The sequence below is a fragment of the Schistocerca nitens genome, chromosome 3, assembly GCF_023898315.1.
Source record: "Schistocerca nitens isolate TAMUIC-IGC-003100 chromosome 3, iqSchNite1.1, whole genome shotgun sequence".
NCBI lineage: Eukaryota > Metazoa > Arthropoda > Insecta > Orthoptera > Acrididae > Schistocerca > Schistocerca nitens.
In genome coordinates, this window is record NC_064616.1 from 531,831,769 (window position 1) to 531,859,258 (window position 27,490).

General features: G+C 40.5%; 1 protein-coding gene across 2 annotated transcripts in view; it reads left to right on the forward strand.

Moving 5' to 3' along the window:
* Positions 1 to 27,490, forward strand: part of LOC126248447 (chloride channel protein 2) — a 526,989-nt gene that overhangs the window by 441,343 nt on the left and 58,156 nt on the right. For both annotated transcript variants that reach the window (XM_049949432.1, XM_049949431.1), the window contains exon 11: positions 1,246 to 1,408. In XM_049949432.1, coding sequence (XP_049805389.1) covers positions 1,246 to 1,408 — 163 coding nt within the window. The remainder of the gene's footprint in view (positions 1 to 1,245; positions 1,409 to 27,490) is intronic.

Sequence of the window (27,490 nt, forward strand, 5' to 3'; positions counted from 1 at the left end):
TTTCTTTTCGTGGGATTTGTCACAGTCCCATCCATTTTAAACACACTACTTCTACAAAGAAATAAATTCTAAAACATAAAATATACAATGGCTTGTGATAAAGTGTTGAACCTGTTCCCGAAATGAAAGAAACAATATGTGTTGTTGCATGGAGTTGAAGTACAGCTTGGTGTTGGGAGAACAAGCCACACTTCTGTCACACAGTGCTAGTACTACACTCGCACTTGCATGCCAGAATCATTTTATGCCCAAGCAAGGCTCCAATCAGAACTGATAATTTCATGGTGCTTTTTTGCTTCGTAATTCCATATCATAAACAATTCAAAATTGAAAAGAGCCAGTAGTAAAACTTACATTTTGGCAATAAAAATAACACACCACAACAATCACTTCGTAATGGCTACAATGCAAGGTTTTGTGTTGGATCCCTGAGTTTGGCAGCAATTGACACAAAACATGAGCTGGCTGAAGTTGACTGGCTACTGCTGAGTCATAACTAGGCAGGCTTCATTGATCTCTTTGTTAATAGACTGCACACAATGAAGTTCTGCTTCTGATGTCAAATCCATCTCCCTTTCAGTCTCAACAGCCATCACATGCATGCCCTAGCAAGAAAAACATAATCTCCTTCATAAAATTTGGTACTGGAAGATTAAAAAATATGTCATTCTGCCGTCATGTTCAAAATCGGAGCATTTGGGATACGGTTTAAGGTCTGCACTGTACCCAGAATAAAATGGGAAAATTCTGTATTATTGCAGCTAAAACCGTGCATCTGGCAACCCTACATTTAACCCCCTCCCTCCCGGCCCACTCTCTCTCTCTCTCTCTCTCTCTCTCTCTTTCTTTCTCCATTAACTTTTACACTACCCGTAGTGTATACATTCCTTTCCATACTCTGTATGTTGCCTAATTCATCCCTGTCACACAATAATTTATCATTATTTAAATATCCACATGTCATTGTCTCCTACAGAAGAGCAAATGAAATGAACAGTTTGTTATGAAGTTAATGAAATATATAACATGGTATGTAGTTGTTGATTTTTACAAATTAAATAAAAATGTTACTAGTGTGTGTACTAAACCTATAAAATTGCTTTTGACCACCAGTGGACTAATACATTATCTGATCAATGTAAACATGGAAAAATTAATTTCTTGATGTGCACTGAAATAGAATATTTGATTGTGTGTTAGTTATTTTTACTGAATGCTCACATTTCCCTTTCTTTTTGCAAACAGTTCATATTCTCAATAATCGCCTCAACAATACCTGTGCCAGCTGGCAGCTTCATCCCAGTGTTCAAAATTGGTGCTGCTCTAGGCCGGATTGTTGGTGAACTAATGCATCTGTGGTTTCCATTTGGAGTACGTTATGGAGGATTAATCACACCTATCATACCAGGTTTGTTAATATTTGCTCCATTCATAAACCATATACTTTTCAGTCCTCTTTATAACATATTAATATTTGAATTATAACATAGGATTTAATTTAATTCTTGCTTGCCTAAAGTCATATTCATAGGCAGCTGACTATTCATGCTCTTTCATGAGAGAGTGGAAGTAGTCTATTGTATCTTATATTTGTAAATTTGTGGGTCTATGGGGTAAGAAGGAAGATAAAATAGATAAGAAAATGTTTTTAAGAGGTCCCTGCAAAGATTACTTCAAAATTCTACACAGAAACACTCAAAATGTAATAGGTCATTGTTGTCTATGAAGTAGGTATTGATGTGTTCATAAACATGAGACAGTGTGAGTGTTTGCAACACAGAGAACTTTGGGCATATACACTCCTGGAAATTGAAATAAGAACACCGTGAATTCATTGTCCCAGGAAGGGGAAACTTTATTGACACATTCCTGGGGTCAGATACATCACATGATCACACTGACAGAGCCACAGGCACATAGACACAGGCAACAGAGCATGCACAATGTCGGCACTAGTACAGTGTATATCCACCTTTCGCAGCAATGCAGGCTGCTATTCTCCCATGGAGACGATCGTAGAGATGCTGGATGTAGTCCTGTGGAACGGCTTGCCATGCCATTTCCAACTGGCGCCTCAGTTGGACCAGCGTTCGTGCTGGACGTGCAGACCGCGTGAGACGACGCTTCATCCAGTCCCAAACATGCTCAATGGGGGACAGATCCGGAGATCTTGCTGGCCAGGGTAGTTGACTTACACCTTCTAGAGCACGTTGGGTGGCACGGGATACATGCGGACGTGCATTGTCCTGTTGGAACAGCAAGTTCCCTTGCCGGTCTAGGAATGGTAGAACGATGGGTTCGATGACGGTTTGGATGTACCGTGCACTATTCAGTGTCCCCTCGACGATCACCAGTGGTGTACAGCCAGTGTAGGAGATCGCTCCCCACACCATGATGCCGGGTGTTGGCCTTGTGTGCCTCGGTTGTATGCAGTCCTGATTGTGGCGCTCACCTGCACGGCGCCAAACATGCATACGACCATCATTGGCACCAAGGCAGAAGCGACTCTCATCGCTGAAGACGACACGTCTCCATTCGTCCCTCCATTCACACCTGTCGCGACACCACTGGAGGCGGGCTGCACGATGTTGGGGCGTGAGCGGAAGACGGCCTAACGGTGTGCGGGACCGTAGCCCAGCTTCATGGAGACTGTTGCGAATGGTCCTCGCCGATACCCCAGGAGCAACAGTGTCCCTAATTTGCTGGGAAGTGGCGGTGCGGTCCCCTACGGCACTGCGTAGGATCCTACGGTCTTGGCGTGCATCCGTGCGTCGCTGCGGTCCGGTCCCAGGTCGATGGGCACGTGCACCTTCCGCCGACCACTGGTGACAACATCGATGTACTGTGGAGACCTCACGCCCCACGTGTTGAGCAATTCGGCAGTACGTCCACCCGGCCTCCCGCATGCCCACTATACGCCCTCGCTCAAAGTCCGTCAACTGCACATACGGTTCACGTCCACGCTGTCGCGGCATGCTACCAGTGTTAAAGACTGCGATGGAGCTCCGTATGCCACGGCAAACTGGCTGACACTGACGGCGGCGGTGCACAAATGCTGTGCAGCTAGCGCCATTCGACGGCCAACACCGCGGTTCCTGGTGTGTCCGCTGTGCCGTGCGTGTGATCATTGCTTGTACAGCCCTCTCGCAGTGTCCGGAGCAAGTATGGTGGGTCTGACACACCGGTGTCAATGTGTTCTTTTTTCCATTTCCAGGAGTGTAATTAACTTTTGAAAATAATTACTTTGTACTCATTCCAGCATTAACATGTATGATATCGCTAGAAGCAAATGCACTCAGATTTGTTACTGTAAGTGCACTGAATAGAGCAGTAGCTTATGAAACAAGCAGAAAAGACATAGCTTGAATATTTCTACATTCTGGATTAGTGACTTTTGGTTGTGTGGCTCATGTATGTAAAGTATTCATCCACTTAGAATGAAATTTTCACTCTACAGCGGAGTGTGTGCTGATATGAAACTTCCTGGCAGATTAAAACTGTATGCTGGACCGAGACTCAAACTCGGGACCTTTGCCTTTTGCGAGCAAGTGCTCTACTCCGCAGCAGAGTGAAAATTTCATTCTAGAAACATCCCCAAGGCTGTGGCTAAGCCATGTCCCCGCAATATCCTTTCTTTCAGGAGTGCTAGCTCTGCAAGGTTCACAGGAGAGCTTCTGTAAAGTTTGGAAGGTAGGAGACGAGGTACTGGCAGAAGTAAAGCTGTGAGGACGGGGCGTGAGTCGTACTTGGGTAGCTCGGTTGGTAGAGCACTTGCCTGCGAAAGGTAAAGGTCCCGAGTCTCAGTCCGGCACACAGTTGTAATCTGCCAGGAAGTTTCATTCATCCACTTATTATTCTTCTGTCAATAACACTAATGTTTTATAGTAAACAGATATGGTCTAACAGTTTCTGACATAGCTCTGAAACAGAACCTGAATTTGCTGTAGACAATCTATAGTTTGTGCAATACCACTAATCAGAACAGAATGAAAAGCACAAATTACTATACAGATGAAGGTACATCTTCAGGATTAGTGTTTGATCCAAATGCTGAAGCACTCAACACAATATTCTACTGTTGCATGAAATCTGCAGTGAAGATGCTGTGCACTATATATTAAGTGAAGTATCATTACAGTGTGAAAAATGTAAAATGATCCTTGAGAAATATCATAGGTCTGAATAACAAATATTAAGTAACTGCATCTCTAATTCAACAGATAGAAAATCTTAAAAGAGTGAACTTGATCACCTTCCAATAAAAATTCCAAACTGTCTAATTTTGTCATGGTGTAAGCTATCTGCACACAAAAGATTGGACACAGTCAAAAAATCCTCTATAATTATGATTGATTTAATCCATAAAATGTTCTCAGAAAATGATTGCTAAAAGAGTAAATTATGACATCGTACGAGTTACATAGAACAACAGATTTCTAGTTCTGCAAGTGGTTAGTGATGGAAAGATATCAGTCAATCTATGTGAGGAAGTTTTTGAGCACAAATGCAGAAAAACAATGAGTAAAAACAGTAAAATAATTATATTACTAGACAGTCATCATTGTGGACCAGCAGAACTCATAAGTCAGTTGTCAAAGCAAAAAGAAACCAATTTAATCAAATCTTGTCCTCCCTTCTCAGTAATAAATGACCTAGAACTATTTGCTGATTGTAGTAATGTACATCTAAACAATTGTTTAGTCCTAACAAATGAGATGAATGATATTTATAGAAATGAAACAGAAATAGCTTCAAGAAATTTAAAAGTGGGCTTAAGTTAGCTCACTCATACAAATGTCATTGAATGTAGGCTTTCACAGCAGGAGTTGTCATCACTTAACACTTCCGGGCTGAGATGCCGTGGTCCATATATAGAACTCTCCCCTGATGTTCCGCCTTCGACTGCGGAAGGCATGCTCCGAGGACAATCAACGAACTGCAATGGGAGCGTGAATGAGCGCTGTATATATAAGCCATCCAGAGGGTGCCACTGTCAGTCTCATGACGTCTGCTGTGCTATGACCTCTGATATTGCCAACTTTCTCAATTGAAATTAATCAATTGTCACGCTGTTGCTGCAATGTTGACACCCATATTTTATCCAGCTTAATGCCCTCATCTCTTATATTAAAATCATTGCAGTGTTTGGCAATCTCAATGGCCTCTCTGTACATTTGTGCATAATAATGCGACATCTTTGCTTTGATGCTTGCCTCACTGAACTTTATTTCATGATCACCTTCCTGAAACACATGTTCCGCTACAGCTGATTTATCGATGTGTTCGAGGTGGCAGTTCCTTTTATGTTCACCCAGACGGGTGTCGACGCTTCTTTTTGTTGTGCCTATATAGACCTCTCCACAACTGCATGGAATTTTATAGACACCTCGTATAGCCAGAGGATGTCGTTCATCTTTTACGGATCTTAAACATTCTTTTATTTTCGTGGTGGGTCTGAAAACAGTTTCCACATTGTACTTGCTTAAGAGTTCTCCAATGCGATCAGTGACCTTACTGATAAATGGTAAGAACACTTTCCCCTTGGGTTGGTGTCGATCCTCGTCCATCCTGGTTGTCAGTCTAGGGCAGGGCTTCACAACATACGTGCTCGCGGAGCAAGCTGTGAGCAGCAAGGCACGAGCACGATACCTCCACTACCGGACCAGAGCGGAGAGTGGGGAGAGTCACGTGGGGCACACAACAGCTGCCGCCAGTCAATGTAAATCCGCGCCCACCTGCAGGGATATCTCTCACGAATTATTACTGCGACAAATGAAACAAATAAAGGAGAATGTACACATGTCACATAATTTTATTAGCTTAGTGTATGCCTCTACATTCTTATTAATTTGTGAACAGTTACACAATAAAAGGTGTCACTGAAGTGTGGGATTCTCGGCTATCTTGTACTTTTTGCCCTTTACAATTGCGTCTATGTTCCGAGTAATTGTTCTTGTGCATTGTAGGCGCAGCGTGCAGTTTAAATTTCGATCAGACAATGCGTTTCTCAGGCGCATCTTGTTACATTTCATGGCAGAGAACATTGTTCACAAACATACGTGGAACCGAACATTATTGTAACCGCCAGTTTGTGCAAACGAGGAAATCTATCCTGAGGGAAGTGTCTGTAGAATTCCAAAATGTTTTTCTTATTCTGAAATTTGTCTCTGTATTCTCTGTCACACTGCAGGTCAATAATTTCTGGTTGCAGCTCAGGACGAATCTCTTCAATATTCGCTGAATATGGAGAGGAGAAGAGATCAAAATCACTGTCTAGTGCTGTCAGATCTTGAAAGTGTTGATCAACTTCTCCCTTAAGGGCAACTAAACTATGTGAATAACGTTCACGGTCTTTTTCAACATCTTGCATGGATGATAATTTAGGAAAATGAGCTAGATTTCCTGTTTCCAGCTGACTCACCCAAAGTGTCAATTTCATTATAAAAGCTCGTATTCGATCTATGAAATGAGTAATTAGCAGATCATTACCTTGTAGTGAAATGTTCAAAGCATTCAGATGGCTAGTTAAATCTGCTAAGAACGCGAGATCACATTTCCATGAAGGCTCTTTCGATTCAGGAACACACATGTTATTTATTTCCATGAACATATTTATCTCATCTAATAGGCAAAAAAATCGATTTAATAATTCGCCACGACTATGCCAGCGGACCTCGCTGTAATAAGGCAGGCTACCATACTGGCTTTCTACATCCTCAAGAAAGCTTTTAAATTGCCTGTGTTGTAGCCCATGCTTCCTTACATAATTGGTTGTACGAACAACAACACTCATCACATTTTTTAGAGGAGGAGGAGGAGGAGGATATTAGTGTTTAACGTCCCGTCGACAACGAGGTCATTAGAGACGGAGCGCAAGCTCGGGTGAGGGAAGGATGGGGAAGGAAATTGGCCGTGCCCTTTCAAAGGAACCATCCCGGCATTTGCCTGAAGCGATTTAGGGAAATCACGGAAAACCTAAATCAGGATGGCCGGAGACGGGATTGAACCGTCGTCCTCCCGAATGCGAGTCCAGTGTGCTAACCACTGCGCCACATTTTTTAGAGTGATACTCTTTGCACATAAGTTTTCCTGGTGGATCACACTGTGAACGCCCCTTATTTCATTCGGCACGGTCAGTTTTTGCATTTTCTCCTTCAACAGCGCAACGAAACCTGTTTTTTTTCCCTGTCACCGGTGGTGCACCATCTGTAGACACTGAAACTACAGAATTCCACAACAATCCTATATTTTCAACACTTTCTTCAACACTACTTAAAATATCACCTCCGGTTGTAGTGTTCTTCATGGCTATTACATCGAGGAGCTCCTCCCTCACCTGAAGATCTCTATTAACACCTCTAATAAATATGGCAAGCTGCGCTGTTCCAGTGATATCAACTCTTTCATCCAGAGCTAGAGAATACGCCATAAAATCTTAACAGATATTTGCAAGCTGGCTCTGGACGTCGTCTGCCATGTCCTTAATGCGACGCATAATGGTCATGTTAGATAATGGCACAATCCGAAACTGTTCAACTTGAGATGGACACAAATGTTCCGCTGCAACTACCAAACATTCTTTTATTAAATCGCCATCAGTGAAGGGGCGCAGGGATTTTGCTAAAAGCAAAGCAATTTTGTAACTCATTCTGAGAGCTGCCTGAGTTGATTTTTCTTCGTCGTCCTGACCTTCTTCGGATAGCTTGCTTTTAAGTTTAATAACTTCCTGTGCACGATCTGGTCCATCACATTTTCCACTTCCATAGTCTTTTGCGTGGTACGACATATAATGTCACTGCAAATTAAATTTCCTAAAAGAATTTAGCGTTTTGTGACATACTAAACATTTTGCAACACCATCTTTTTCTGTAAACAGATACAATTCCTCCCAATGGGGGTTGAACTGCGAAAGCACGGTTGGGGTTACACAACGGCGACTTGACACGATTCTTAACCAGCGAAGTGACTGTTAGAGCTGATCGTAGTACTTTAAACGTTACACAGTCGGCGCGAATTCAATAGGCATGCTGCGGCCCTATTCAAACGTGAATGTGCATTTCCCCGCCCTCCCCTCCCACCCCACTCCGCGACCTTGCACCCGTTCACGAGCACGTGCCTGAGCAGACGCGAGTACTCGCGCTCAAAACCGGCCAGTTGTTAAGCCCTGGTCTAGGGTGTAGTGCATGATCTATCTCTCTGTTGGAATACCCATTCTTCTTAAAGATCGCTCTAAGGTGTTCAATCTCATCATCCAAGCGAGCTGGTTCACATATTTTGTGCGCCCTGTCTATTAATGTTTTAATCACACCTCTTTCATGTCTTGGGCGGTGGTCAGAATCTTCCTGCAGATAGCGATCAGTGTGTGTGTCTTTTCTGGAAAGCTTATGACCCAACGATCCGTCCTCTCATTTGATTACTGTCACATCTAAGAAGTTCAGGTGACCATCAATTTCCTTTTGCATAGTGAATTGAATTCTTGGATTAATACTATTCAGATGTGACAGGAAGGCATCCAGTTCCTCTTCCCCATGGGTCCATATAACAAATGTATCGTCTACATAATGATACTATCTGGCTGGTCTTTTTCTAGCTGTTTGCAGCACCCGTTGTTGAAAGTTCTCCATGAACAAGTTAGCCACAGCTGGACTAAGAGGACTTCCCATAGCCACCCCATCAATCTGTTAATAAAAAACATTATTACATTGAAAATAAGTTGTTGTAAGGCAATGTCTGAATAATGCCAAAATATCACTAGGAACAATGTCCGCTATACATGTCTGTTTAGCTCCCGTTGCAGTTCGCCGATTGTCCTCAGTGCATGCCTTATGCAGTCAAAGGTGAAATGTCAGGGGAGAGTTCTATGTATGGACCACGGCATCTCAGCTCGGAAGAGTTAAGTGATGACAAATGTCATTGTCTGAAATATACCACAGAGGTATCATTTAAAAAATAATCATATGTAAATATGGAACTCAAAGTGTCAAACAAACTTGACCATGATATTTACAGCCCCTTTAGAAATTCCAAATTATTGTATTTGAACATTATGAAATACTCAAAGAAAATGATCTATTGACACATGACCAGTACATATTCAAAAAATATCAATCCTGTGAAACACAAATGGTTTTTTATTTGTGTGAAGCAATGTGTGCTATCAACAGGTGATCTCAAGTTGCTAACATACTGTTAGATTTCCGGAAGGCTTTTGACATTGTTCCTCACTTAAATTAGAATCATCACATTGAAAATGTTGCACCTAAAGACTGTGTTTTATTGACAGAACACTTTGAAGATGAAACAAAACAACTAAAAACCCTGCCTGTGATATGCTTGTCCATTCTGTTTTGGGGTATTGCTGGGCAGTGTGATATCCTTACCAGAGGGGATTGACAGAGCACACTGAAAAAGTTTGAAGGAGAGCACCTTGTTCTGTTTTACCATGAAATAGAGGAGAAAATGCCTTGAGTATGATACATGAGTTCGGGTAGCAATCGGTTTTTCATTGCAGTAAGATTTATTCACAAAATTTCAATCACCAAGTTTCTCCTTCAAATGAAAATTATTGTACTCCCACCTACATAGAGAGAAATGATCATCATAATAAAATAAGAGGAATCAGAGCTCACACAGAATCATTTACATGTTCATTTTTTCCATATGCTATTCAAGACTGGAACAGTCAAGAAATAGCCTGAAGGTGGTTCTATGGACTCTCAACCAAGCACTTAAGTGTGAATTACAGAACAGTCATGTAGATGTAGATGTACTGGTCACAGATTTCATATTAGATGTGGACATCCTGTGAACAGATGAGGCAAAAAACTGATATCCAAATCTATAGCCATCATTGTTTCAGAAAGAAAAGCTTCTAAGAAGCTGACTACAAATTGGCAATCATTAGCCAATGCTGGGACAAAGGTTGAATCAAACAAATAGCTAAACACAACAGTGGTAAAAACAGAAATAAAACAGCAGTTGCAACAAAACAGTACGTATAACAACACAAATAGCAGTATCACCATAAGAAGGAACAGCTCTGCAAACAATAATAGTAGCAGTGAAAATAGTACCCATACCAACAAAAACAGCGAAAGTAGCTACAACAATGGAAGCAACAGCAATAAACAGAAGCAACAATAGCAGCATCATCTGTATTGTCCACTGCAACAATAGACCCATTAATGGTACTGACAGCAGAACCAATAACAGTAGCAGATGCAACGTCAGTAGATCACTAACAACAGTAGTAGCAGCAAAAGTAATAGTCAAACCAGCAACAATAATAGCATCAGAAATAAAACCAACAACCATAACATCATCAGTATCATCTGCAGCATCTACAGCAGTAGCACATGTATCATCAGCAATGCCATCAACAACAGCAGCAGTAGCAGAACTAGCAACAACGTAAGTAGCAACATCATTTTCAACAATGTGAACAGTAGTAGCATATCAGCATCAGATACTCTGCTGACTACTGGTACAGTGCTAGGACCTATCAGAAGAAGCACCAGGAACCACGCACCTAAAGAATAAGAAATTTTGGCCTCCAGGGGAGGGAAAAAAGTGCTATCATGAATAAAATAATAAGTCTGAATGAGTTTTATTTTAATGTTCAATATTCTATGTAAAAAAAAACAAGAGGAATTTGAAGAGCTACTAGCTAATGAAGTACCCAATATATTTGTAGTTACTGAGCTCTTGTTAACTGAAAATAATTTAAAAATCACCACCTTTCTTTGATATAGAAAGAGGCCTGTAGTAAAACACACAAATAAGTACACATAGAGTGACCAAGTCACTTCACTGAGAAAACAATCACAATTTCCAAACAAAGTGATAAGCATCCCAAGAGTGGAATCAAGTGAGCATACAAATGAAACATAATAGAATGAGAGAGAGAGCCCTCCACACTAGGATTATAATAGGTAAGTCGCTAGTCTGATTTGCATGGTGGTGCTGTCTGCAGGCTGCATGTGCCAAACTTGTTGCAATGCTACTGTTGCTATTTCATTGTTCTGCTGTCTAGTGGCTGAACCTGAGCCACCATGCACCAGTGCAGGCCATCATAACCAAATGAACTAGTGCCCCACATCTTATTATTAGAGATGGGGGATCCGCTCTTGAACTAATTCATAGAGTTGAATCTTTCAAAGGAGTGAACAATCAGTGATTCAGAAAAAAAGAACGGTAGCTCCAAACGTTTCCCACGGCAGTGAGAGAGAGAGAGAGAGAGAGACGGAGCATATCAGCAGCGCCTCTGCTGGTCAGAGCACAGTGCACGCCACACAACACAGCCAGCGCCGGCCTCTGCCCTGCTTCTACCTTGGCTGCCTGCATTGTGCAGTGCCCCATTGGATTTTGTGTTTCACATATGCCGTGCCGTCTCTGTGCGTCGTCTGCCGTGTGCAGTGTCTGGCGCAGCTTAACTTCGCATCGCACTCTGTCGGCGATCGTTTCAGTCGCACGTCCTGCCCTCTGGGCAGTTGATGCGAGCAACAGGACAGAGAGCCACCTAGCGGATAACATAGGAACTACTTGCAAAAACCTGCTCGCAAGGGAACCGACGGTTTGGCTCGGAGCGGGTGAGCTCCCCCCACCCTCGGAACTCGCCCGCTCAACGCTCACCCCACCGTCTCGACTCTAGCCAGAGCATTGAGCAAAGCGACTCAGGTGTCACTCTGGTCTCTGCGGTCTCAGCTCATGCAGTAATACAGCTCACGGCTCGACCTGCTCGACTCAGCGCCTCTGCATCGGAGTTCCTCTCTACTGGATATTGTTCTTCGTAGTAATACCGCTATGTATATTACATTATTATGTTATGGATACATCAATCGTTTTTATTTTATTTTTATTTGTTTAAACTGATTAGATTAGGTTCCTGATGACTCCTCTTACCATAGGATTTTTATTATGGATACTCGAATTTACGCCTTAATTACGAGCGAACCGATAAACGTATCGCAAAATGTGATACACCAATATTTTCCTTGTTTTATTCTGCGTAAGGCTATATGCAGCACTTTCGTTTTACAGTCAAATTTATATTTTTTTTTTCTTATTCTGGTACGGATTTTGCGATTTTAGGCGTCTTCGGAAGGAAACGTTCACTTTAAAAATATATGGCTTGCGATGTATTTGTATGAGGTTAATGAAATTTTAATACATTATAGCCAAATATATTGTTAATGTAAATCTCAAGTTACAACATTTTCCGATCACCCAAAAAACCACGATAGTGCAAAATAAATCAATAATCAAAAACTTTGTTATATCGTGGAAATTTCAATAAACAATACAAAATTCTTACTCATTATCTGTGTTACTTCAAAATAGGATCAAATAAGATCAAAATACAGGTATAGTACTGGAATAAACCAAGTTTAAAGGGCAATGTGCCTTCCATTTATTTTCTATTGTAAGTGAGTGGTGAGTCATGAAAAAGAGCTAATTCATTTCAGGGAGCGAACAGTTCTGATCGAATCTCTGAAAAGAACAGTTTTGCCCATCTCTACTTATTATGTTCACAGCCATCAACAGCAGATGTCATAACATAGGGTTACCATAGTCCTCTCTCCTTGGTGGAGTGACTGTGAGATGGAGGACCTCTGGTGCCCCTCCCCTGCCAGCATGTAGCACCCAGGAAAGGGACATCCAAGTGTCTTCTGGGGCACTGTCAGTGGGCACCTGTGGAAAAGCAAATGTCTCCTGTTGGCTGGCATGGAGAGTAGGGCTGGAAATGATCCTGGCAGTGATGGCTCCACCACATGGAGACACCGGCAAGCTAGACACCATCTGGAGGGCATGCTGGTGCTAGAACAGGATCCATGGGGACATCTGGGGTCTCTTGGGCAGGGGTAGGAACTGGATGGTAAGGCATCTGCTGACATCTGGTGCCACCTGTTGCTGATGAAGTTTGTTCACACCCAGTCCCTGATGCTCACACAGAGGGCTAGAAAAGACATTGGAGGAGGGTGAAGTAGGCAAGTTGCACCAAGCATAGGAGATGGAAGCAGAAACAGGGAAAGGGGCTCCATTAATGGTGTCCTCCGTCTATAGCATGGAGACTGTTTGACCCCAACGACTTTGAATGACCGCTAGGATCCAGCACTTGGGGCGGTGAAAACATGAGCCCAGGCTGGGTCCCTAGCACGTATCAATGCAACAGAGGCATCCAAGAAGGGTGCAGGGCAATTAGCAGGAGGTTGAGGACCTGGCACAGCTAGTGTCCATGCAGCACTTCTGCTGAGCTCTTCTCGCCCAACACCATGGATGCATAAGAACTGGGAAAACAGGTGACTGCATCTTCAGCCAAGGCATCGCCTATGTACTACTTCATCTTTGTCTTTAAAATCCAGATAAGATGTTCTGCTTCCCCATCCATCTGATGGTGAGCAAAGGTGTCCTGATATGGTGGATGCCATGTTGCCAACAAAAACCATGAAAAGTTTATGAGATAAACTGTGGGCCATTTCCCTCACCAAGATGTGGGGTGAGACCTTTGATGGAGAAGATCTGGGTGAATGTCCACATCATTGATTTCACTGCTGTTGAGCAGCAGTTTACTATCTACGGAAATTGAGAGTAGGCACCTATGACCACCAACCAGTAAGTGTCAAGAAAGGAGCTGGCAAAATCTAGGTGGACCCACTCCCATGGCTGTGGAGGTTCTGGCCATAGAGAGTGACACTGCCATGTAGCATCCTTGTGATCTGCACTCCTAGAACAAGTGGCAATTAAATGTACAGTCTCAGAATCAATCTCTGGCGAATAGACATGACCTGTACAAGTGACCATGGTGCTGTAGGTGAAGTATGTTCCACCTAAAGGACACCAGAATGCCCATGCACTCCACAGCATGTTTTGTAGATGGCAAAATAACACCATGAACAAGAGTTAATATGGTGAAGCACAAAAAATTATGAACGATATCTGATGCATGAACTAAAGGCCATTATGGCCACCAACAATGAATACACTATCCCATCTGGCAAAGTACAGCATCTGAGCTGACCACATGGGTGATGCAGGGGCCAGTAATAGGAAACCTGTCCACTGTCCAGTGAGTTTCATCATCAGGATAGAAACGAAGAACTTCATCATCATCAAAGCTGGGTAGGGGCTGAATGAATACTACCTACCTGGCTGGTAGATGGTTAGGCACAGAGCTGAATGAAGAATGCCTGTCATTTCTGGAATGCTTGTTTACAGGCAAGTGTCCAAACAGTCTATATGCCATTCTTGAGCAATTGATTGAGAGAACATGCTACTGTAGCTAACTGTGGCATGAACTTGTGGTAACTCTTGACTTTTCCAAAAAATGTCTGGAGCTCCTTTGCATTAGTAAGACAAGGGGCAGCCTCAATTGCTGCAGTATGACGAGGCCCAGGTATTCAGTACAGCAGGCTGTTCCAGCTCGTCGGCTCCGTTGTGAGCTGCGGAGCGCTCCCTGCTCCAGGGAGCCGTGTCGCTAGCTGTGACCATTCAAGTGGGCTAGCATGCCGGCACGTGGCCCTGCTGGCTGAGTCAGGCGGCAAGGCAAGGGTTTTGATGTGCCAGCTGTGTCATACAAGATCAACAACCTCACACTCTTAGCTGCTAAGACGTGGTGACATGCCACACCAGGAAATATGATGTTCAGGAAATAAATAAGAAACAACTGTTTTACAAGAAATTTCATACTAAATTTATTGGGCCTCTGTAGCTTGACATTTTCCTTTCATTACAAGATCGGAAATATTAGGCATCAAAGTGTTCACAGCGTTAATGCGGAGGATGGCCTTCAATGTTGCATCCTGAAGAAATGATCGTTCCTTACTTTTTACTCTTTTCATTGCTGAGAAAAGCTGCTGACAACAATACGTAGATCCAAACATGCACATAATCTGAGCGGCATTGTTGTGAAGCTTGGGAAATGTTTGTTGCTCTAATGAACGATACCATCATGACAAATCCAATGTGTTGTAGTCCCTCTCTTTTAACAAAGTTGAATTTTGCAAATCAATAATCTCCAATTGAAGTGACGATGACAAGTCATTGGGGGAAACAGAAAAAGGAGTGCTGAACACCTTAAGTTCCATTTCCAAACTAGTTAGGTCTCAGAATCATGTTTCAAACGATTTGGTGAGCTGCTTTAACTTTGATTGGTAATCACCGAAAGTAGTACCTACAGGTAGTTTTAAAGAAGCAAGACGACTGAAGAACGTTAAATGTCCATTACTTGTCTGCCTCTCAAATAAACTTAACTTTTCCATGAACGCTTTGATCTCTTTGTGCATGTCAACAATTAGCTGCCATTTGCCCTGCAATGACAGATTTAAATTATTCAGATGCATAGTTATGTCAGCTAGGAACGCCAGGTCTGATATCCATTTTATATCTGTCAGACAACACAGTTCTTCCCCTTTCATTTCGAGAAAAAGGGATATTTCCTCACAAATGGCAAAGAAAACATCAAGAACTTTTCCCCGACTCAGCTAACGAACTGTACTGTGGTAAGGTAAACCCCATACTCCGTTTCCATATCTTTCAGAAATCCTTTGAATTGGCGATGATTCATACCGTGATGCCGCACAAAATTCACACACTTCACGACATCTTTCATTACGCCACCTAGCTCTACTGTTTCAGCACACAGTGCCTCTTGGTGAATAAAACAATGAAGAGTCAAAATGTCTTTCCCGAATTTGTCCGTGAGTTTATTTCTCAAACGAGAAGCAAAACCTTGGTGACGCCCGATCATTTCTGGTGCACCGTCTGTCACTACAGAATGGAGCTTATCCCACGGCAAATTCATATTGTCCACTGATTCACAAACAGCTTCAAAAATGTCACGTCCTGTTGTGGTGTAATCGAGTGGTACCACATCCAAGAGTTCTTCAGTTACTTGCAGCTCCATGTCGACACCACGCACAAAGACTGCAAGCTGAGCACAGTCCGATATGTTGGTGGTTTCGTCAAGTGCTAGTGAAAATGCAACAAAGCTCCCTGCCTTCTTCCTGAGCTGCGTCTCTAAATCCGCTGCCATGTCCAGGATTCGGCGAGACATTGTTTGCTTCGACAGGCAAACCCCTTCAATTGCCTGCACCTTCCTTGGAAACAAACATTCTGCAACTGCTACCATGCACAATTTTATGAGTGGTCCCACCAAAAATGGCTTGCCACTTGCCGCAATGATGTGAGGGACCCTGTAGCTTGCTTGAATTGCAGATTCAGTAGTGTTTTCTCCGCTCTCATTCACCTGAAAATTATAAACACATCACAGAACACGAACTATGTTTTGATACCCTCCGTATTATAAAACCATTTTTAAACTTACATCTACTGGTATGTCGTTCTTAAGCCTGGCTACCAGTTCTCTGCGTGCAGCGCCTTCTACCTGATCGTAGTGTGCTATGTGAAGACGTGTATAATGTCGTTGTATATTGTACCTCTTCGCAGAATTAAATACTTTATGACATACAAGACACTGCGGACGACCATCCTTCTCAATGAATAGAAAGGTATCCTCCAATAGAGGTACAGAGCTCCTGCGGCTAGTCAAAGCTGTCATTGAACACAGATTATTGCGTCGGTTGCGGCTGCATGCGGCCAGGGGGCAGTGAGTTTGCTATCCCCCTCCACGCGGGCTCCGAGCTGCTGCAGTGAGCGCTCCGGAGCGCTCCAGCTCCCTGGAGCTCGGTTGGAACAGCCTGCAGTACAGGGTTGCAAGAAGTATGAATCAAACAAATTGCACTTGAGACTCACTTCCCACCATGTCTGAAATGGAAGCCAAAAGTTGGTGGAGATGGTCTTTGTTGGTGGGACCTGTGACAACAATGTCATCAAAGTGGTTGAGACAACAAGGGATTCATTGTTTGAGTTGCTGCAAATCATGTTGAAAAAGAGCTGGAGTGCTAGCAACTCAGAAAACCAAATGGTTTTCCTGGTAGAGGCCATATGGTATATTGAGAACAAGAAGCTGACATGACTTTTCATCAAGCAGGAGCTTTACATGTGCTTCTGACAAATCCAGTTTTGAAAAATACAGTTCTGTCAAGAGTTCTTCTGGGTGGAAAATGGGCTGTGTATCGACTACAGATTGCAATTTGACAATCACTTGAAAATCACTCCGAAGGCAGAGTTTGCCTGTTGATTTCTTAATAATCACCAAAGGCATAGCCCATCGACTGGATGATACAGGTTCCATGACACCTAATGCGACAGCCTATCTAGTTCTTCTCTCATTTAATCATGAATTTCCAAGTGCACATGTTGGACATGAAAAAAAGTTTTTGCAGTGGGTTTGACGGTGATATATTCCACATTATGTGTAGCCTTGCCTAGCCCAGGGAAAAAAGGATGGAAAATCTTGATAAAGCACAAGGTCTGACACTAAATGTACCAAATTGGTGATATCTGTGGCAAACAAATTTTCGGTAAATGCGCTGTATGCCACAAGGACTGTCAGTGAGTACAAAACCATCTCATGTGTTATCTTTGGCATAAACTGTCCCAGAATAGGAATTAATTGCCAGTTATTACTGGCAAGACAGCACAAAGTAGGGGACAGTGGAGGGGAACTGAGATGCAGGTAAGTGTTAGAGTTCAGAAGGGATGCTGCCGCACCCGTATCCACTTGCAAGCAAAGGGGTGTGCCATTGATGTGCACATAGATAAACAGTTTGTTACAAACAGTCGCAAAATTGCAACATGCATGGTTAACAGCATTAATGTCCACAGCCTGAGGATTCGAAGTCACAGCCCAGAGCCTACTGAGAGTTGCGCACCATTGCTGTGTGTCCTTTCTTTTGTCAGTGATGGCAAGAAGCCCAATACTGAGGGTGGGCAGCTGGTCATATTAAACAAAAGAATGGGGTAGAAAGGCAGGGGCTTGTGGATGTTTGTCTGCTGTGGCTGAGTGTGTTTGTGGAACACAGCAGCTGGATGTACTGCACTGCCATGAATTCTGCCTCTGAAGGCATGCTGGAACATGAGTGCTCACTGTCATCTCAGATGACAGGGGGCATGTCAGCCCAGGAATCTAACTGATGGCCTGCAGCCCAGGAAATTTCTAATGCTTCTGCTGTCTTAAGTATTTCTTCTAAGGAGGGGGTGGAGTGGGGAGGTCTTCAAACTGCAGTGTTCAATGGCAGACCTCTTTATTGGGGTTTGGGGCTGCCCTAATGATATGGTGCCAAACCATTGTGTCCACAGAAGATTCTTTAGACTGAGCAGAAACAAAATGACACTTGTGACTTAAACCTTGCAGCTCCACATCCCAAATCCAATAAGATTGGCAAGGTCGTTTTCTGCACTGATAAAGCTGCACTCTCATGGAACCCACATGAGCATGTCTGCAATAATATGAAGTCAGAAAATGACACATTTCATCAAATGACTGAGATGCAGGATCCTGAAAGGGGGAGGGGCGAGAAAGAAACTTCTCTAACAGGTTGTATGTTTGGAGAGAGATTCATGACAGAAAGAGAGGTTTAACAGAGTCAGTGTCTTTGACGTTGAAGTCTGTGAAGTGTTGCTGTAGGCATTTCTCATAACACTCCCTGTCTTTGGCAACTTGATGTAGACAGGGAAAGGTGATGGATAGGTCAGCCAGGATTGAAACCACATTAAAGGGTCTGTCAACACTACCCAGCATGGCTGTATGTTCGTGTTGCTGTATTTTCAACTGCCTCTGTCTTTCCAGCTGCTGTTGCAGTAAACTCTAAAAAACAACCTCCAAGAATGCTCCTGTTGCCACTGCAACTGCATAAAAAAACACATGGGAATAATGAACTGTACTCTTCACCACTTGTGTTGTAACACATACAAATAATTACATATAAATTAACCAAATCACTTTAATGGGAACACCAATCATGAGTCCCATATAAAATCAATGTGCATAGCTAGGCTGAGCTGAAACAAGTGACCCGTGTCCCAAGACCAGAATCAAGGGAACAGACCAATTAATCATAAAATTATGAGGAAGAGAGCCCTCCACTCCAGGATTGTAATAGAAAGGTTGCTACTCTGATTGGTGAGATGTTGCTGCCCTTGGGTTGCATGCACCAGCCTCACTTTGATCCTGTCATTGCTGTTGGACTGTACTGCCACTTTGGTGGCCAGACCCCTACCACCAGGCACCAGCATAGGCAAGTTGAATTGTAACCAGATGGGTCTGTCCTCCATGTTTTGATATGTTCATAACCAACATGGTGCAGGTATGGTAGATGTGGTAACATAGGTTACCACAAAGCCCAGTTATTGTACATCTAACCATAAACATGGAAAGTAGCAATATATGTGAACAGTAAGCTAGAGGATTGTACTCCTTAGCATATGATGAATGCACAGAAATGTTATTCAAGGTAGCTGCTACACAAATAAAATACATAGGTGAAAAGCACATTCTGCATACGCCATCACTCACCAGGATTGTAAACTAAAAGCATCTTCCTGGAACTTGTGTTGCTGCTAAATAAAGCCATGAGGCAGTTTCCATATATAATAATAGACTGAGACTTTTGTGATGAAAGATGGTTGCTGAACTGGAAACTTTTCAGACATTTTAGGAACATATGATCTCTATTGTCATGTAAAAATGTGACCAAATATAGTGGTACATCCAGCACATTAACAGAGCATGTTTTGTCAAATATATTCACTGAGTGACTAAAAGTCCAGGTTATAAACTCTGCTGTTGTGAGCCACCTTCACCTAATAATTGGGTTATGAGTTGAGATAAATAAATAGGACAATACAGAAGTATATCTAGGATAAACTAAACCATGAAATTTAACTTTGTTACTCGAATCAGAAAACTTCAGCAGTACATGTTTGGGTACAAGTCAAAGAAAAAATAAGAAACCTTTGGTGGTATTTCAAGGTCCAGTGTGAATGTAGTTTGCCCAGAGGTACACAGGACTATTAGTGGTAAATGGAACAGGGAATGGATTACACTGTAAATTATAAATACTAGAGAAAAAGTGAATGAAATGTATAAAAATCTATTGATGGTATGTGAAGTTCAGAACTCGAGTACCATTTACCAAAGCAGTCTGCAACTCTCAAAAATTCTTGAGAAAAACAACTTTGAAATTTTCTGACCATCTCTAAGAGGCTAAAGTTAGGTTATTTATTCAGCAAGCATCATAGCTGTGTGCTAGAATGCATTCAGTAATCTGTCACGTATCAAACCCAGGGCCTCCAACAGGGTACACCTGCCCTGCGGGGGCCCAGGGTTTGTTTCCTGACAGATTCAAATTAAGCATATAGGAAACTCAATGGTATTGCTTCCAACTACTGAGGAGGAAGTATGCAATGTTGTAAGGCAATTAAAGAACAAAAACTCGGCAGGTTTAGATGAAATCCCAATGCGTGTTCTGAAAAAATTCCTAAATGGTATCAAAGCTCCACTAACAGAAATCATAAATGAATCCTTCAAAACTGGTTGCTTCCCTGACTACCTGAAGGATGCCAAAATTTTACCAGTTCTCAAGAAATAATGAAAAACAGGCTTATGAGCTATCTAAGTAAATTCAACCTCCTCTGCAATGGCCAGCGTGGTTTCAGGCCTGGTAGAGGTACAGAATCTGCAGTAGCACAATTTACAAAACCAGTTTTAGAAGCACTGGATGAGAACAGCCATGTAACTGGCCTTTTTTATTTTATTTTATTTTATTTTATTTTATTTATTGTTCCAGGGGACCACATTTAGGAGAAGTCTCCATGGTCATGGAACGAGTCAATACATGAAATTATAACACGATTGTAGAAACAGATGAAATGAAATATAAGAAATATATTCAGGCAACAAGTCGTTAGTTTAAATAAAGAAAATCAAGAATGTAACACTGGAATTTGCTTAATTTTTTAGCTCTTCCAGGAGCTCCTCGACAGAATAGAAGGAGTGAGCCATGAGGAAACTCTTCAGTTTAGACTTAAAAGTGTTTGGGCTACTGCTAAGGTTTTTGAGTTCTCGTGGTAGCTTATTGAAAATGGATGCAGCAGAATACTGCACTCCTTTCTGCACAAGAGTCAAGGAAGTGCATTCCACATGCAGATTTGATTTCTGCCTAGTATTAACTGAGTGAAAGCTGCTAACTCTTGGGAATAACTCTTGCTAACAACAAACGACATTAAAGAAAATACATACTGTGAGGGCAATGTCAAAATTCCCAGACTATTGAATAGGGGTCGACAAGAGGTTTTCGAACTTACACCATACATAGCTCGAACAGCCCGTTTTTGAGCCAAAAATACCCTTTTTGAATCAGAAGAATTACCCCAAAAAATATTACCATATGACATAAGCGTATGAAAATATGCGAAGTATACTACTTTTCGTGTTGAAATGTCACTTATTTCAGATACTGTTGTAATGGTAAATAAAGCGGCATTTAGTTTCTGAACAAGATCCTGAACATGGGCTTTCCACAACAGCTTACTATCTATCCATATGCCTAGGAACTTGAACTGTTCCGTCTCGCTTATAACATGCCCATTCTGTCTGATTAAAATGTCAGTTCTTGTTGAATTGTGAGTTAGAAACTGTAAAAACTGAGTCTTACTGTGATTTAGCATCAAATTATTTTCCACAAGCCACGAACTTATATCATGAACTACATTATTTGATAATGTTTCAATATTACACACAAAATCCTTCACTACCAAGGTGGTGTCATCAGCAAACAGAAATATTTTTGAATCACCTGTAATACTAGAAGGCATATCATTTATATAAATAAGAAACAGCAGTGGCCCCAGCACCGACCCTTGGGGAACACCCCATTTAACAGTGCCCCATTGGGACTGAACATCATTACCACTCTCAATATTGCCGAGGATTACCTTCTGCTTTCTGTTCTTCAAGTAGGAGGCGAACCAATTGTAAGCTACTCCCCTTACTCCATAATGTTCCAACTTCTGCAGTAATATTTTGTGGTTAACACAGTCAAAAGCCTTCGTTAAATCAAAGAAAACACCCAACGTTCGCAACCTTTTATTTAATCCGTCCAAAACCTCACAGAGAAAAGAGACTATAGCATTTTCAGTTGTTAAGCCATTTCTAAAACCAAACTGTACATTTGACAGCAAATTATGTGAATTTAAATGCTGCAGTAACCTTGTATATACAACCCTCTCGATAACTTTAGCAAACACCGATGGCATAGAAATAGGTCTATAATTGTCAACATTATCCCTGTCTCCCTTTTTATAAAGTGGCTTCACTACCGAGTACTTTAATCGGTCAGGAAACCGACCACTCCTAAAGGAAAAGGTACAGATATGGCTAAGTACTGAGCTAACATACGTGGAACAATACTTCAGTATTCTGCTAGATACCCCGTCATATCCATGAGAGTTCTTGGTCTTTAGTGATTTAATTATTAACTCAATCTCCCTCTTGTCAGTATCATGGAGGAGCATTTCAGGTAACAGTCTCGGAACACTTTTTTCTAAGAGCGCTATATGATTCCCTGTTGGGACTAGGTTTCTATTTAGTTCACCTGCTATATTCAGAAAGTGATTATTAAGTACTGTACATATATGCGACTTATCAGTAACACGGACATCCCCACTACGCACTGATTCTATATTCTCGATCTGTCTCTGCAGACCAGCCACTTCCTTTACGACTGACCATATGATTTTAATTTTATCCTGAGACTTAGCTATTCTATCTGCATAACACATACTTTTTGCCTTCCTAATAACTTTTTTAAGCACCTTACAGTACTGTTTGTAATGGGCTGCTGCATTTAGATTGTGACTGTTTCTAACGTTTTGATATAATTGCCACTTTGTTCTACAAGATATTCTTATCCCTTTAGTCAGCCACCCAGGCTGCCTGTTTGTGCTAATACCCTGTTTTGAACGTTCTAACGGAAAGCAACTTTCAAAGAGCACGAGAAAAGTCTTGAGGAAAGCATTATATTTATCATCTACTGTAACAGCACTATAAACATCTTGCCACTCTTGTTCCTTGATAAGGTTTACAAAAGTCTGTACAGCAACTGGATCAGCTTTCCTAAAAAGTTGGTAACTATATTTAACATGTGTTGCAGCACAAAAATCTTTTAGACTTAAAATTTGTGCATCATGATCTGAAAGGCCATTCACCTTTTTGCTAACAGAATGCCCTTCTAATAATGACGAATGAACAACTGTCTAAGGCATTTGATACAGTTGACCACCAGAAGCGGTTAGAGGCACTGGGAGTAAGGGGAGTGCTTTCATTCATATCTAGAGAACAGAGTACAGTCAGTAGAGATCACACATGTCTCCAGTGGATCAAAGTACATTTAGAAACATATATCTGATCCACAATATATCAATATTGGGGTCCCTCAAGGAAGTGTACTGGGACCAGTATTGTTTCTGGTGTATATAAATGATTTCCCACAACTTACCAGCCATGGAGAGAAGATATTGTTTGCTGATGACAGCAACATAGTAATCACCAGTAAGACACCAGCACAAATGCTGGAAAATTCTACTGAAGTGCTGAGGGATGTTCACAAATTGTCTCAGGAAAACAAAGTAACTCTCAACATAAAGAAAACAAATACAAAATGCTTTAGAATCAACAGAAAATAGAATCCCTTAAATTTAAAACTAGATAACATCTCCATTGATGATGTACCTACAACAAAATTCTTAGGGTTGCACATTGACAGCCAAATGAAGTGGAATGAACATGCTATGAAACTCTCGAAAAAGATATCCACAACATGTTATGCACTTAAGAGTCCTTGTATCCACATGCAGTAATGAATGTTTGAGAACTGTATACTTTAGTTATGTTAATTCAGGAATCAGTTATGGTATTATTTTCTGGGGAAACAGTGCTCAAAATTTACAAACAGTATTTAAAATGCAAAAGAGAGCAGTAAGAATTATAACAAAAAGCAGTAAGCAGGCCCTCTACAGAGAACTTTTCAAAACATTAGAAATTCTAACTGTCCCTTGTGAATTTATATTCCAAACCATAGTATACATCAAGAAAATATAGAAAATTATAGCACAAATAGCAGTTTTCATAACTGTAGTGCAAGAACAAGTCACTGTCTTCACCTAGACAGGAAGAATAAACATAAGACTCAAAAAGCTTCTTGTATGAAGGTGTAAAACTGTATAATAAATTTCTGCAGAAAATAAAAGAAACCAATTACATGTACCACTTTAGGAAAAATCGTAAATTGTTTTTGCAAGAACACTGCTTTTACACTGTAAGTGAATTCCTTAGTACAAAATGATTGTAAATAACTTTTGTTTCACAATATTTAACTATATGCAACATTTCAATAAGGAGCAAAAAGGATTGTAAATAACTTATATGTCACAATGTTTAACCACATGTAACAACAAACTGTATAAATATATGAGTGTACACAAACTGACAACATCCATACGTTTTAAAATGTCCTCAGATGACTAAATAAATAAATAAATAAATTTAAAGAAACATTTTTGTGAGCATGAAATACATATAGATAGGAAAACTTGGTTTTTAATGTTCTTTTTAATTTAAAAAACCTTGATTAATGATCTTTTGTAATAGATTGGAAATTAAGATTTATGTTTGCAAAGAAAAATGGATTTTTGTGTGTGATGCATAATTAGAAATAAGAAGTCATTCATTTTTCATAAAACTGACAGTTACATATATGTTAATTAGCATATATTGTTAAATTTTAAATTTCAATGAGGTAAATATTAGAACTGAATGCGAAAAAAACGGAAAAAATAAAGACCGAAATGAGACTAAATCCAGCACTTACCAGTCTCAAGCGCTACTGATTTTTCTTTTCATCTTTCTGTATTTTGCATTTCATGGAAATGCTTGTAGAACATTCACCTTTGTTTAAAAGTTTGGAACCCACCACGGAATAAAACTAGCCCCCTCCTCCCCCCAAGTGGCAGGTGCCACGCACCACATCGAAAAATTGACCTTACTTTAGTGTATTAAAGTTGGCCAGAAAACATCAAAGCCAGTTTTCTTGAGAAATTTTGAGAGTTACATCTAAATGCTCTGGAGGATTGATATTTGAGTCCTGAATTTCATGTACTGGAAATATAAAAAATTACAAAAATCCATTTGGTGTGTGGTCTCTCTGTAAGATAATCTACACCTTCATAACGCAAACAGAAAAGGATCTCATGTTTTAGGAGAGACAAAATGATACTGAAAAGAGAGGAGAAACAATTTTCTGGTCCTTTCAAAGTATGCACTAGTTTCAATCAGCACTACAAAGACCTAACTGAGAAACTTCTAAAACAAAATTCAGCAGTATCAAAAAGCATGAAACATTCTATTTTTGTCGGTAACTGTTCACTCCTCTTGCTGACAGATGAATTGTAATTTGCAAACATTGCTTGATCAGTCTAAACTAATACAAAGGGATTAGGTGGCATATCAGCAAAAATAGTTAAACGCTACTCTAAATGTTTTGTACATTCTATGATATTTGTGATAACTCTCGTAATGAATGAAGGGGGATTTCCAAAATAGTTATAAAGGAGCAAGGTTATATAAATATTTACAGGAGGGGAAAGAAATGTTCCAGGAAATTATAGACTAAGAACTATTTCATTTATTTCATGTTCTGTTGCTCTCAAACTGTGAGCATGTCACAGAAGATGTGAAACAAGTCAAACACAAAGGTAGTTACAAAACAATCATGATTTACATTCTTGATCCTTGTTTTTTTTAAAAAAACACTAGATTAACACTATAAAAGACAATCATCTGATAATAAATAAAGTAAATTGTCTATTACAGTTGAATGATTTGTCATAGGAAATTATTTACTTATTTCTAAATAAAAGTTCCTTTTTACACATAAAACTCTCCTAATGAGTAGACAGCCATACACAATAAATATTTCTTTAATTTAGCTTTAAATAGAGATTCATTGCCTGTCAAACATCTTATCTGTTCCAGAAGAAAACTTTGGAGCTAGACCGTTTGACACGTGTTTTTACCACTGCCAAGTTCTTAAGCTGATAATGCAAATTTTCTGTCTCTCCTGTGTCATAGCATAAGACAGTTTCTGTTACAATCACCCTGTTTAAATCTGTTCTGTCCAAAACAATAGACATTATAATTAAAGACTGACTGATAAATTTTGTAATGGCTAGTAACATTATTCACATTCTACTAAGCTGCACAGACCTGCACAAATTTTTGTAAATATACTGTTTTCTTTAGTGCTTTCATTGAGAGTCACATTTCTCAAAGTTAACTTATGACCAATTGCTTATTCAAGTTATTTATAAGATGGAATGAAGTATTTGTTAAAAATGTTGCCTCATGTGGAATCACTATTGGAAAGTTATGTGCAATTCATACCAAGTTGTTTATTAATAAAATGCTAAGCAGTACATATGTCATTAACAGACTGAAAAAACATGATTAAATTACTCGCTTAATTTTTATATTTGCAGATTTTTTGCAGGCTTGAGAGCATGCAGATTCTTTATGTTCTCTGCTTTAAGCCATTGCACACCTACTGTTTTGAATGTTTTGCGTGTTATTCTCTCAAGCATTACATTTCAAATCATAAGCAAATTTGTGACACAGAGAATTAAAGCACTAATTCCTTGAACAACAGTCTCGATTCATCTCATGGAAAATACCATGTAGTCATGGTAACACAACTTAAGAGGGCTCATTTTTGGTGGTCAGCCATTTTCATCCTTCATTCAACAGTACTGAATGCTTGTTTTCAATAACATTCCAAGAAGTAGGAAAGTGCAAGGATCCACATTTTTTTCATAAAAAAAATATCTGACCATGTCCAGAATGTTGTGTAGCTACTTTCTTTTCCTAAAAAATGCCTCATTTTTTACAGCTATGTGCGAAATTTGATGGGATGGGCTCTTATTCATTTATTAGAAAAGATAAACATTTAAAATCTACTGTATTATATGTATTGATATATGTCTAATGTATTATATGTATCCACACATGCTACAATCCCTCTGCTATTCATAATACATGTCATCGAGGTTTTGGAAGAAGAGCAGAAACTCTGTAATGTTTTTTTAGATCTTTCCATGGTTTTTAGCTGTATTTGCCATGGTATTCTTCTAGAGGGATTGTTTTTCTGTAGCATAAGAGGGAAAGTGACTAATATTATAAAACCTTTTCTTGGAACCAGAGAGCAATGTGCAAAAATAACTTATAATATCATAATATTTAAGAAGTGGTAACTCAAATTTTCAGTAGTTGAAACATTGGCATCAATAGTTTTTATTCACTACATACATGTTATGTCATATGCCATCAGTGTAAAGATGATTATCTATACTGTTGGCACATCTTTAATATGAAGGTTGCCCAGAAAGTAATTCACTGCTGTTTTTCTTCAACAATTCTTTATTGAACATAATGGGAATTACACACACAAAAGAATGGTATTTTATCTACACACCCTATTTTTCCACATAACCCACATCCTATTCTGAGACCTTTCTCCAGCATGAATGTATGCCCTGTCAG